The sequence below is a fragment of the Acomys russatus genome, chromosome 29 (assembly GCF_903995435.1).
Source record: "Acomys russatus chromosome 29, mAcoRus1.1, whole genome shotgun sequence".
In the NCBI taxonomy this organism is placed as follows: Eukaryota; Metazoa; Chordata; class Mammalia; order Rodentia; family Muridae; genus Acomys; species Acomys russatus.
Window position 1 is genome coordinate 15,297,670 of NC_067165.1, and position 14,509 is coordinate 15,312,178.

Below are 14,509 nucleotides of genomic sequence, written 5' to 3' on the forward strand. Positions count from 1 at the left end.
AAAAACAAAACAAGTGTTTAGTTATTGTTTGAAATGAAGCATTCTTTGTAGTTGCTTACATTCCAAGCAGAGGTATAATTACCATTTTTAGATTTTTAAGTTTACAGTTTGGTAGTGAGATGGTTTTCAAAATATAGTCTGTATATATCTCTTGATTAAAAAAATGTATGCAATACATTTTTGAGACAATATCTTGTTGTTGAATATTCTATATAAATAAACTTTGGAGAGGAAAGTTCTACTTATACATTCTTTGTAGACTAAAGAATTAAACATTTTTTGAGAATTTCCTATGATGTAGTTTGATCACGTTCATCCCCATCTTCTTCTGCTTCCCTACCATTGCAGTCTTACCCTCTTCCCTTAATTAAAAGCCCATTGAATCCAGTTTGTATTGCATGACTGCTCTTGGACACAGAATCTGCCTTATAGTGTGGCCTGTATTCCAGGTGTGACTCCATTGAAGAGTACTGACTTTGGCTCCTTACAGCAGTGGAATGTCAGTAGCTCCTCAGCTAAGGATAGGACTTTGTGCTGCCCTCTTCTCCTTGCTAGGACTTTGTCTGGTTTGTGCTTATGTAGGTCTTCTGCATGCTGTCACATCTCGAAATTCATATATGCTGCGTCTATCCTGTTGTGTCTAGAAAACACCTTTCCTTACGTCGTTTACCACCTCCGGCTCTTGGTATCTTTTTGTCCCTCTTCTATATAGATGTGAGTCTTGAGGAAAGGAGTATGATACTGATATCCCAGTAGGGCTGAGCACTCTGAATAGACTTCAGAATTTTATATTAAAATAAGGTAGAAATTATGCCAAAAATGTGACCTCCCCCTGTACCATTTTAAGTAGTGGCTAAATGCAGTTAGAGCCTCTTTCTACTAAACATTTGGCCATTTGAGGCTACGTGGATAAACAAAAGTTTTTTGGGAATGGAATTTGGGATATTTTATAGGGAATGAGGTAGCTTTGGGATATTTCCTGCTAACAGTCGTCTAGCCCTATTTATTCATGGACTGTTTCATAAGCACTCCAGGGCTCCCAAGTCACTTTCCTGTCACCTAAGTTAGTTGGTGGTTCGATCCTGCTGTTTGAGGAGTTCAGATCTTTTCCTGGGCTTCTGTACCCAGCATCGTTTTTAACCTTACTATTTTTTATTCTTTGACAGTTTAATGTGTCCTGATGCTTCCCACCCCAAACTCTGTCCTCCTCCAGGCCCTTCCACCTTCATGTCCTTGTCCTCCTCTTGTTTTAATAGCCTAGCATCTTTTCATGTGGTTTTTTTCTGTTACACACAGACCTTGTTTCTATATGCCTTTGTAATAAAGCAGTGGAATTTGTTTTTGTTTCAGAAAAATTGACTTTTTACATTTTACCAGTTTGTATTACAGAGCAAGGGATTTCGTGATGACAGCACTTCTCTCCACTACTGCACTCTCCTCATGTTCACCTCCTCTGTCGCTCTCTCTCCTTCCTATCACCTTTCCAAGAAATGCCTCTGAAGGGCTTTGAGGTGGCTCAGTGAGTAAAGACACTTAACCACCGAGCTTGTTGACCTGACTTCCATCTCTGGGACCTGTGCAAGGGCAATAGAAAGCCGACTCCCACAAGCTATCCTCCAACCTCCACATGTGAATAGTCATGTGTACATACATAAATAAATACAAAGATGTGGTTACCCAGGAATGTTTTGTGTACTTTTCCCAATAAAAAAGGAACAATAAGTCACCAGATGTTTTCTCTTACTTGTATTTAAATTGATTCTTACCTACACATCTTTAAAAAAAAAATTAACCATTCAATTAAGAAATAACTTTTAAAGGCAAAAGAAAGGGTCTCAGTTCTTATAGACATAGGTAAAGTGCTGCATGTATATCTTTTTCAGAAAACATTATTTCAAGATGGCTAAAGCTATTTGTGAAAGCCCCAGTATTATCATTTAAATGATATCTGTATTTGCCAGATTTATTTAAAGATCTGAAATTTATATCTACCATAGGATAGTTTGTTTTCTCTTAAACCGTTCTGATTCCAGGGTTACCGGCAGTACAGTGGCATTTTAAAAGCTTTGTTTTGTTACAGTGCTGAGAGTGAATCTGGCTTGTGTGTGCAAAGCAAGTGCTCTCCTTCTCGTGTTATATATTCTTGGCTTTTAACCCTTTTAAGAACTCACTTAAAAGTGGTGATACATGTATCTTATAAATCATTTGGACCTTGCAGGAAGGCAAAAAGAACATAGTTATCACCTGAAAGCCTATGTAGAGTAACTGCTGACATTTGACCTTCTGATTTATTTCTAAGAATACACAGACACACAAATAACCACAGTTAATGGGTTGAAATTATGATTATAAGCATTTGATGCTCTTCCAGAGGACCTGGGTTCAATTCCCAGAACCTACATGGTATCACAGAACTGGCTATAACTGTACTTTCAGGGGATCTCATGCCCTCTTCTGGCTTCTGTATGCATCGGATATGCGTGCATGTGGTATACAGACATACATGCAGCTACAAACACACATATAAAATAAATCTTACTTACACAGTTAAAGTGTGATATGTGTGCAATTTTGTGCTTGATACTTAGTGTTTAACATTGCATCCTAGTCATCTTTCTGCATCATTAAAGTTCTCAAGCAATTAAATGTGATATTTATATAATATATATAATCTGCTGAGAACTGACTATTCCAATAACTTGTTTTCATTTACAATATGCTGTGCCTAACTTGAAAACCAGAAAGGTTTAACTTTGAAGCTCATTTTATTTTTATATTTAAGCTTATATGGTGTGAGTCTATATAGATATGTGCATGTAGGGGTGGGTGCTCTTAGAGACCAGAGGAAGGCGTAGGAACCCTTGAGGCTAGAATTCCAGTTGGTTGTGAGCTGCCTGATGTTGGTGTGAGAGTAAGCTCCAGTCTTCTGCAAGTGCAGCAAGCACTTTTACCCCCTGAGCCGTCTTTCTAGCCCTGAAGCTTATTTTAAAGTTGGCTCTATTTGTAACTTACTCCAATTCGTACAACTATGTAGGTTTCTTACTTTATTTTTAAAGATGAAGTAGGTTTTTTTTTCATAGTCCATTAACCTAAAAATGGTTTTCTTCTTTAATTTCAGAATTCCATACGACATAATCTGTCACTGAACAAATGTTTCCTTAAAGTGCCTCGATCCAAGGATGACCCCGGAAAGGTAGGACATTTTCTTACATTGAAGTGATAGGTCTCTTGGCACATGAATCAAGACCTTAATCTAGTTCATTTATCAGGTGCTTTTGTGAAACAGCGAGAACTCCTGCCCACCCTGACTTAGGTGATAGGTGTTAAGGATCAGCTCTTTTTATTTTTTATTTTAATTAATTAATTTATTTATTGAGACAGGGCCTCTCTGTATATCCCTGACTATGCTGGAATTCACAGAGATCCGCCCTGCCTCTGTCTCTGCCTCTTGACAGCTGAGATTAAACACTTTGCCCCGCCTCCATCCCCCACCCCCGACTTGAGAGCGCCTTTAATGTGGTAAAGAAGCCAGTTAGAGAGCTGGGTGTGGGGGGTCAGAGGCAGGCAGATCTCTGAGTTTCTGGTAAGCCTGGTGTACAGAGTGAGTCCAGGCTACACAGAAACCTTGTCTTGGGGAGGGGTAGGAAGAAGCCTCTATAGCTAGAGCTTGTCTTGCTTTACCTAGTTTTTGCTTGGTTTTCTTAGTGTTATGTGTGGAATCAAACCTCATGTTGAGCTGCTTGTCCAGAGCTACAGTGGCTAGCGGTTACTATCTGGGGTGGAGCTGTGTTCTAATGAAATAAAAGTTAATTTCTTCTCCACCCTCATAGTTGTTAATTACCTCCGGTTAGCATTATAGTTTCAGTGTTTGATCCAGGGACTCCCCCTGTTCTGTTTGAGTAGCTGTACATACAGTCAGTTCTTTCTAAAGCTTACATTGCTAGGGTGGATCATACTTGGTTGTCAACATAAGTTGCTAGTTTGGGACTGTGAGACACTTGTGCCTGTTGGCAAGATAACATTCTTACTTGAGTGTTAGGTATCTGTTCTTTGTTAGAAAATGTTCTTTTTAATTGCACTGTCATTTCAGTTGTAGTTTTAGCTCATTCATGGATTACTGTGAAGAACATCTTTAAGTTTCCTAAGCATGTCTTTCACATGGTCCTGTACAATTCTTTTCCTCTCTTCCTTTTTTTGCCCTATTAATGCTTATCCCTTGATTGGTTTTCTCTCACTGTAGCCACTGTCAGGTTACCTTGGCTCCTACCTCGTCTCTTTTAGGGCTTGCTGTCTCTGTTCACAGGATCTTTCACAAAGCAGCCTGCAGTCTTTCAGAAATGGCTGATTTCACACCCCAGTCATCACTCTTCATTGGTACATACATAGTCTGAGTTTTTGAGGATAAGGGTCCTGTACATCATGCTCACTGCTGAGGCCTGAGTTGCTTGCACAGAGATCAGTGCCAGTGAAGAGGCACCACTAAGCCACCGAGGGTAAAGATGGAGAGCTATACATTTATTTCTTGAGTCCCACACTCAAAAGCAGTGATGTTTCATGGCACTTTCAAGGATTTGCTTTCCCAGAGGTTTTCATTAACATTGAATAGATTATTATAATAGTCTTACTTTTTACTTTTCATTCATGCTTGTAACTCCAGCATTGTGAATAAGAATTGATAATGAAAAAAATTTCCTTTGAAATAGGCTGTTTAAAAAAGAACTAGTTACTCCCCCCCCCCCCCCCTTTCTTCTTTATTTATTTATTTTTTTCAAGACAGGGTTTGTCTGTGTATCTTAAGCTGTCTTAGACTGGCTTTGTAGACCAGTCTGGCCTCAAATTTGCAGCAATCTGCTTGCCTCTGCTTCCCAAGTACTGGGATTAAAGGCGTGTGCCACTGTGCCCAGCTAGTTTGGTACTTTTTAATATCCTTCATTTAAAAGATTTTTTTTTTTTAAAGGACATGGTCTTAACGTATATCTCTGGTTGACCTAGAACTTGCTATGTAGATCAGTCTGGCCGCAAACTTACAAAGCTCTGCCTACATCTGCCTTCCTTCATGAATGCTAGGTTTTAAAATCTTGTATGACCACAACCCCGCAATTTTTGTGTGTATGACTTGGGTTGAAAATTATTTTTAAAAGGCAAATAATTTAAAATCTATGAAACATTTGATTCTGACTTAACTTAATAAAAAATTTGCTTGTTTTTGTGTTTTGAGACACATAGGGTCACACTTTGTAGCCCTGCCGGCCTAATGTTTACTATGAAGACAGGATGGCCTTGAACTTGTAGCAGGCCTCTGCTCCCTAGTGCTGCAATTGCAAGCATGTGCCATCATGCCTAGTTCTAATATTTAAAGGGAATATTCAGCAAAATTAATACCTGATTTCTAACTATTTAATGTAACTAGATTATAAACAGTGGAAAGGTCATTAAATACTTGGATGCCAGTTTTATTTTCTTTTGTGCAGAAGATAAAGCTCTTCTTTAATTAAATAGTATCCTGGAATAAGGTTGATGTTAAAAACATAGGGTTCATTTTGAAATTATCTTTTGGAGCTAGGTTTATCTCATTATGTACTTAAAGCACAAAGGGACTAGAAAAATGGCTCCATTGTTCAACACATTCCGGGGACCTGAGTTCAGTCCCCAGCCCCACCTGCATTAGGTGGGTCAAGCCTACCCCATGGCTCTAGCTTCAGAAGGCCTAACAGCCTCTTCCGGCCTCTAGGGGCACCTGCACTCCTGTGCACAAGCCTAGACACAGACACACACATACACAAGAAGACCGAACAGCCTCTTCCGGCCTCTAGGGGCACCTGCACTCATGTGCACGAGCCTAGACACAGACACACACACACACAAGTTAAAAAGACTCTTTTTAAAAAATGAGTTGAACACTGAGGTATGAGCTTTCAGCTTTTGCCATTTGTTCTAGTTTTAACATTTTGTATTCATCAAATCTACCATTGTTCTCATTAATTTATTTAATCTTACAGACTAGGTTAATAATAATACAATTGCTCTCTGTTGGGATCCCAGAGCTAGGTGTGAGTAGTAGCCATGGTTCTTAGTGACTATGGTTAGTAGTTGATGTTAGTGACTATGGTTAGTAGTTGATGTTAGTGACTATGGTTAGTAGTTGATGTTAGTGACTATGGTTAGTAGTTGATGCTAGTGACTATGGTTAGTAGTTGATGCTAGTGACTATGGTTAGTAGTTGATGTTAGTGACTATGGTTAGTAGTTGATGTTAGTGACTATGGTTAGTAGTTGATGTTAGTGACTATGGTTAGTAGTTGATGTTAGTGACTATGGTTAGTAGTTGATGTTAGTGATTATGGTTAGTAGTTGATGTTAGTGATTATGGTTAGTAGTTGATGTTAGTGATTATGGTTAGTAGTTGATGTTAGTGACTATGGTTAGTAGTTGATGTTAGTGACTATGGTTAGTAGTTGATGTTAGTGACTATGGTTAGTAGTTGATGTTAGTGATTATGGTTAGTAGTTGATGCTAGTGACTATGGTTAGTAGTTGATGTTAGTGATTATGGTTAGTAGTTGATGTTAGTGACTATGGTTAGTAGTTGATGTTAGTGACTATGGTTAGTAGTTGATGTTAGTGATTATGGTTAGTAGTTGATGTTAGTGATTATGGCTAGTAGTTGATGCTAGTGATTATGGTTAGTAGTTGATGCTGTGAACTTGATCTTATATGTAAGTAACGCATTCCTGTGCATAAAGTTGCTTTTATTTACTATTTAGAGTTTATTTATTTAATATGCTTGGGTATTTTATCTGTGTATAATTATGTTTGCTACATGTGTGCCTGGTACCCCAGAGAACAGAAGAGGTTGTTGGATTTCTTGTGATTGTAGTTACAGATGGTTGTGAGCTTCCATGTTGGTGCTGGGAAAATTGACTGGGTCCTCTTTAAGAGCAGCCAGTGCTCTTAACCTCTGAACTATCTTTCTCACCCTTTATGATATTAGAATGAAAATTTACTTTAGAAGAAAACAAAATGTTTATCTTAGAAACTTTAATGTTACCCCACTTTATAGAAGAGATAATTAGGACCAAGGTACTCTTTGTTCACGTTCAGTTTGGAATTAGAGACAAGCTATTTGGGTCGTACTTACCAGTTGCAGAAGACTAGAATAAAGTAATTTAAGGAGAATACTGCAGGACGATCTTCAACTAGCTCTTCAGTTTATCATTACAAATGTCTCTTTCCAGCCCCTAGTTCCACTCCTTCCTTCCTGTTTTTGTTTTTGTTTGCGTTTGTTTGTTTGTTTGTTTGAGACAGGGTTTCTCTGTGTAGCTTTGGCTGTAGTAGACTTGCTTTGTAGACCAGGCTGGCCTCAAACTCACAGCGATCTGCCTGCATTTGCCTCTCTGAGTGTTGGGATTACAGGTATGTGCCAGTGTGCCTGGCCCACTCAGTTTGTTGACTTGAGTTTTTTAGGTCATTTAATGTCAGAGGCATTGTTTTTGTGGCATCAGAACTTTCTGTGTTGTTCTCCTTTCCTGGTAACCTGTGCAGCCAACACAGACCCTTAGAATCTATGCTGAACAAGTTGGAGTCACTTGGTTTCCTGGTTTGTAGCTGAGTGCTTTCTCTGTCATACCTATCTTCCTTGAGATGCCAACATTTTGGTTAAGTTTGGGTATTTATAAGTTGATTTTGTTTTGTTTTATATTCCAGTATTTCCTGGTACTTAGGAAGCTTTTCCAGCCAACCCTCACCACAGTGGGAGAAAACCATTGAGCCAAGGTGGGGTAGGAGTTTTGGCTTGGGGTATGAGATGGAGTTTTTCATCTCTTAGAATCTTGTTAGCTCTGGTCGTGGCTCATTAGGCCAGTGAGGTAGGAGTAGCTGACATAACATCTTTTCCCTATGTTTCGTGGCCCGGGTTCCTGTTCGCTGTGTTAGCAAAGAGGTAAAAGCCCAATCTAGACATGCAGCGCTTGTTGAACTGCTTGTTTTGTCATGCAGGTTGTCCAAAAGCCCTTCGTATTTGGTATCTTCTCATGTACTTTGAGGGCCTGAAGTCTGTTTTTCTCTATTCTCTGAAATAGTTTTAAGTTTTAAAGAGCTGTATTTTTTACTGGTTTTATTATTTTTTTTTTAAAGAAATACAACAAAGTAAAATTTATTTACCCCCATAATTATTCTTTTTGGGAGAACATAATTTTTTTTTTTTTTTTTTTTTTTTTTTTTGTCTTCTCTGAGTTGGAGTCTTTTATCCAGGTCTATATGTCTTGCGTTTTTTGCTTAAACAATTTCCCCCTGTGTATGAGTATTTTGCTTGCTCAGTGTACCATGCTTGTGCCTAGCGCTCAAGGAAGCCAGAAATGGGCATCAGGTCCCCTGGGACTGAAGTTTCATGTAGTGAGAATTTCATTTTTGTTTTTTAAACACAGAAATGTTAATGTGAATATGTTTTTGTTCTAATCCCAGGTGTGGGATATGGGGCTGCTTCAGATTGTCCACAGCAGCTGGTGTGTGGTTTGCCTTGTGCTCTGTCAGGTGTGTGACTTTGCCAGCTGCAGTTTCTACAAGTGTTTGACTTTGGAATTCTGGGGACTCTTGAGAGGGTATGTGAATGCTAGGGCCCCCTAGAGGAGCTTTGGTGGCAACTATCACAACACAGTTTAACTGCATTATTTCAAAGGAATGTTTTGGGGGAATTGGATGTTGATATAGATTACTGTTATTTACTGATAATGACACTTAGGACATCTTATTATTTTTTTTTTTTTAAAGATTTAGAGAAACTATAAAGACTTGAGAACATAAAATAGAACATTAAGAGTTTAACAGTTTTGCAAGAATCAAGTATTTATCCCAAAGAAGGAAGACAAGAGTATACTTTTAACACTAGTCTTAATGTACATGCCTGTGGTTTGTGAGGAAGTTGACTGCTTTTCAGTGTTTTTGTATAAAGCCTGAGAGAAAATAGGACAAAAGAATAACTGAGAGTTTGGTACGATAAAAATAAAGATATTGTATTTATTGGAGTAAGTAAAAACAATTGTACAAGATGCTTTAGAGTTTGCTGTTTTGACATATATGAGTAGACTTAGTGGTTTAAATCACTATAGCTAAGAGCCCCAGTTGCCATCTGGGTGTAGGACATAATCAAGTTTAGTTGAAGGAGCAGTTTGAACAAAGATCAGGTGAATCAATGATTAAAGGACTCAATAACAAGGTCCAAAAGTAAAGAAATGGACTGGTGCTACTGAGTGAATGTCAAGGCAAAGGTCAGTTATGAATGTCAGATCAGTCATTAGACACACTGAGATGTGAAAGCAAAGCATAGCTGGCCGTGGTGGCATGTGTACTTAAATTCCACTTAGGCTGTTGGCTCTGTTTTTTAACAATTAGATTTTATTATATAATTTAATAATCTTATACAAGAGGGAAAAGGGTTAAAAAGAAACAAAAGTAAACCTTTTGATATTTGTTTTATGGGACGGATCTCTAGGTGTTTCTGGCCTGTAAACTGGTCTGGCCAGTAAATTGGTGGGTTGTTTGTTTGTTTGTTTGATTGATTGATTGATTGATTTATGTGTAAAAGAACAATGAAAAAACAGAGAATTCCCTCTAAGTATAAAGCAGGAAAAAGTTTTGTAATGGTAGTTGCGATTTTGTTGATACCCTGAAACAGCATTTTTGTATTTTTGAGTTTTGAATCTTTTCTCATAGCAGTACAAGTTCCAGAAGCCATCAGCCCCCACATTGGGCACCACTTGTTGGCTGTTTTTTTGTTTGTTTGTTTTGTTTGTTTGTTTTTGGTTTTTCGAGACAGGGTTTCTCTGTGTAGCCTTGGCCATCCTGGACTCACTTTGTAGACCAGGCTGGCCTCGAACTCACAGCGATCCGCCTGCCTCTGCCTCCCGAGTGCTGGGATTAATGTTGGCTGTTTTTTAACAGTTAGACTTTATTATATAATCTTACAATTTTATACAAGAGGGGAAAAGGGTTAAAAGGAAACAAGAGTAAACCTTCCGGTATGGGATGGATCCCCAGGTGTTTCTGGCCTGTAAACTGGTCTGCCCGTAAATTGTGGTTTTGTTTTTGTTTTTGTTTTTAATTTCTGCGTGATTTTGTTTTAAAAACTGTAGTCTCCTCCACCAGCTTTTCTCTCAGGCGTGTAATGGCTGGTCTGGGTCAAAATCCCTACCCCCTTTGATATCCAATTAAAAACACAAAGTCCCCTGGTCTACTTCCTAAATTCCAAACCCAGGATGGCTCCATCCAGTTTATCACAGTGTATCTGTGGTGTTTCTAAGAGACAAAGCCCTCCAAGACTGCTTTCACCTAAAACAAAGCTTACATACAATCCTTCGCACAGGAGGCTGAGGCCACCCTGAGCTAGGAAGTTAGATGCTTTGTTTAAACAACAACAAAAGGCTGGAGAGATTTCCTGCTCTTGCCGGCAGGCCCAAGCTTAAGTTGATAGCACTCTCATCTGGTGGTTCAGTTCACAACTGTCAATTAAATAACTCCAACTCCAGGGTATCCAGTGTTCCCCTCTGGCCTCCATGGGCAACCTCTGGCATTTATATATATATACAAAAATAAAATAAAATCTTTGAAAATCAAATGCCAGAGTTGGTAATAGGTATTCCAGTGATTTGAAAGACTCATGAAATAGTTTCTGTCCCAACCCTGCAGCGTGCTTCTTCTCAGCTGCTGTTATTTACACATGCCATATAGCATTTCTGTTACTGTGCTCCCGCTTTCCAGATTTAACCATTGTATAAAATATTTAACCTGAAAGTAAATTTTTATACCTATAAATGATGATCATTTTGGTCTACAATTCCAGAAAATTTTAGGCATGTATAGTGTAACCATTGTGATGAAGATGTATTTTATTCTGTCGGAAGTTAGGCTCCCTTTTCTGCCCCTAGCAATTACTGGTGTGTTTTCTGTTTCTTAGGAATTTGCCTTTTCCAGATCAGTGTATAATAGAACTTATATAGTAAATAGTCTTTTGAGTTGGCTTTCTTTCATTTAGCGTGATGCTTTTGAGATTCATCCATGTCATAAGCAAAACAGTTTGTTCCATCTCCCCCCCCCCCCGGGGGGGGGCGAGGGATCTGAGACAGGATTTCTCTGTGTAGCTCTGGCTGTCCTGAACTCCCTTTTTAGACCAGGCTGGCCTTGAACTGTCTCTCCCTCCTGAGTGCTAGGATTACCGGCATGCGCCGCCCAGCTAGTTTGTTCCATCTTACTGCATGTACTCCATCCTATGGGTTTCCCACACAACATGGCCATTGAAGGCTATGAGAGTTGTTGCTATTAGATCGTTAGATTCCTTTCTTTTAGGCTTACTCTAAATAATAATATTTTTGAGATTTTAAAAAACCAAAGCAACTAATAGTTATATTAAGCTGCTGTTTTAGTGGCTTACATATTAAAGATAGGTGAACTGGGTGTCTCTTACATTCAGAATGATACAGTAAAACATACTCAACTATAAAAATTCTAAAATAATTAGAGTACTGATTAAAGAAAAACATTTAGTACAATACTTTTACATATGTTTAACATTTAGAGAAGTCATTTATTAAATCAATATAGTAATTAAATATTTTAAATCTATTAATTTAGGAATAAATTACTTACCTGTCCTTTTAGATATCATTTACTTAATTTGATAATTAATGCATTTAAAAGTGATGAAATCTGCATTTGTTCCACAAGAATGTTCCAGGAACCTAAGTTGGCATTAGGATAGTTGTTTATATAGTCATTTACTCAGCCAGCCAAGCGGTCTGCCTTTGAGTGCCTACTGTGTTTGATCATTAATAGTCTCCTTTGTATTTGAAGAGAGTGAGTGGCTCTGGTGCTGAAAGTAAACACACCTGACAAAAAGATGATGTTGTTGATTACATTGAAGCAATGGGAATAAACCAGACTCAAACTGGCAAGTATAGTTGCTTTTTATATGGGACATACAGATTGTAGTAGCATCCTAAGATTCTGTGGGGAAGAAAGATGGCTACATGTAAACTGTGAATGGGAGAGAAAGATTACGATGTGATGTGAAGCTTTAGAAGTCAGGGATAAAAGGAGTCTGGTATCATTTCTGAAGTTCTTGAAAATAGGTGTGCATTGAGATAAAAAATTTATGGATTTAGACATTGAGATTTGCTAGCTGCTTGGGATAGGAATTACTTTCTCTGGAATATAAAGTTACTACTGTTTCTACCTAATCATGTTTATTAAGAGTATTTTCAACCTGAAGCTTGTTAAAGAAAGCTCACATCACTGTGTGATGAAGCAGAGTACTTTGAATTAGTAGAAGAGAGTACAAAGAGAATTATAATGAGAATAAAGTTATTTAAATTACTTGTTGATCTTTGAGATACCTTTATTTTTTCTGTTTTTGTTTTTTGTTTTGTTTTGTTTTAGTTTGTTAAATCGTTTTAAATAGAAGCTTACTACCGGTCAAGCTGGCCCAGAACTTGAGTCAGTCCTCCTGCCTCAGACTCTCCCAGGTGCTGGAACTATAAGCGTGAGCCACTGCATTTGCTATTTCGTTTTTAAGAAATCTTCATTTTCCTGGTGTTCATGGATTAACTATGTCATTTTAGCACACCCTGAAGTTTGTAGTGGATTGAATTTTGGAAACTGTAGTTAGTGAAAGCTGTGGAGTTCCAGTTCGTGATGTTTGGGACTATAGACATTAAGCTCTTGTGTTCTCTCAGGTTGGGGATGGTGTAGGGTGTGTGCGAGTGTGCTTTACTGTATAAGTGGTGTTCCTGTGACCTGATATTTACATTTTGTATAGTACTTAGTAGAGCCCAGAGCTCTTTGACATGCCTAATGTTGATTCTAGATGATCTCTGGTCAAACCCGGCCTTAGATGGTGATCTCTGAGTTTTTCATAGTTTTTTTTTTTTTTTTCCTTTTCATAAAAGGGAACTTGTAGAAATGTCCTTGTCAGGCACATGAGTGTGCATGCTTTCTCACTTACAGGACTGGCAGCTCTTCACCATTGGTTGTTTATTATTAAGTCATGTTCTATTTTATGAATATATAAAGATGGCTTGTCCGTTTATTTGTTGGTAGACAATTTGAGGTCTTTTCAGTTTGGGGCTGTTATTAAAAAGAAATTACTAAACCGGACATGGTGGCACTTGCCTTTAATCCCAGCACTCAGGAGGCAGAGGCAGGTGGATAGCTGTGAGGCCAGCCTGGTCTATAGAGCAAGTCCAGGACAGCCAAGACTACACAAAGAAACCTTGTCTCAAAAAAAAAAAAAACAAACAAAAACTACTAGGAAATTCATCTACATGTTTTCTTTGAGTCCTCTTAACTACTGAGTGGAAAGATTGCTGGGTCACAGGGTCAGTGGGAGATGGTACTCATCCTTTTTTCCTTGTGGCTGTGCTACTTTAATTTCTCACAGCAATGCCAGAGACTTCCCATTAATAGTTCATCATTAGGGATGGGTTTAACTTTGAACGTGAAGCAGTATCTCGCCATAATATTGATTTGTCCAGTCTTAATCACCACTGATTTTTAAAAAGCATCTTTTCATGGACTTGCTCATATCTTTTCTGAAGGTTCTCTAAAGTCTTTTTAAAAAATGTTTGCTGGCATATTCTTTTATATATTTTATTGAGTTCTTATACTTCTGTCTCCCTTCCAACTCTTATTCCACGCTAATCCCTTCCAGCCCCCCAACACTAGGTAGGAGAGAAAGAAGGTTAGAAGGGAAGCTACTTCCTGCAGCAACAGCAACCAGGAGCAGTAAGGGGGAGCAGCAGATGCCTTCTTTGGAGCGCCCCAACCCCTCCTGCTCCTCTCTGGGCTCTAGAATTTATACCCTCTCCAGAGTCCCCATACTAAATTAGCTGCAACTGGCAAAAACACCCCTGCTAATGCACGAGGCAAATCATAATCACCTACTGTGAAGCAGCCTTTTATCCCACACCTGGGATTAAAAACAAACACATAGGGTTCTTTAAGAAACCAAAGCTCTCACTACAGTTATCATTACTGAGTGAGCATGTGTGCGTGTGTGTTATGATATATGCTGGGTCAAGGCATTCAGTATGTGTGACAAACATACTATCATTGAATTGCATGTCTCAGCACCCACGTTGGACAGCTCACTACCACTTGTAAATCTAGTCTAGTCCTAGGGTATCTGACACCCTACTCTGGTCTCTGTGAGCTGCAAACACATGGCGCACGTACATGTGCACATAAACTAAAATAAATCTCTAAGAAAGAACTCTAGTGGCTAGCATAGTCTAAAGGAAAGCTAGCATTCAAGTAGAAATTAGGAGACAGGAATTCATTCAGGCAATATCACTGACTTTGTTTTCTGACAGTGAGTTTGCTATGTCATACATAACTAGTATTAGATTAGAGGTCTCTAATTCCTTTTACTCTGCCTTAGTTACTGTTTTATTGATGTGAAGACCATGACCAAGGCAACTCTTACAAAAGGAAGCATTTAATTGGGGTCTTGGTTATAGTTTTAGA

At 38.5% G+C, this 14,509-nt stretch overlaps 1 protein-coding gene across 2 annotated transcripts in view; it reads left to right on the top strand.

Moving 5' to 3' along the window:
- Window positions 1-14,509, top strand: part of Foxj3 (forkhead box J3) — a 93,412-nt gene that overhangs the window by 46,709 nt on the left and 32,194 nt on the right. For both annotated transcript variants that reach the window (XM_051171843.1, XM_051171844.1), the window contains exon 4: window positions 3,119-3,193. In XM_051171843.1, coding sequence (XP_051027800.1) covers window positions 3,119-3,193 — 75 coding nt within the window. The remainder of the gene's footprint in view (window positions 1-3,118; window positions 3,194-14,509) is intronic.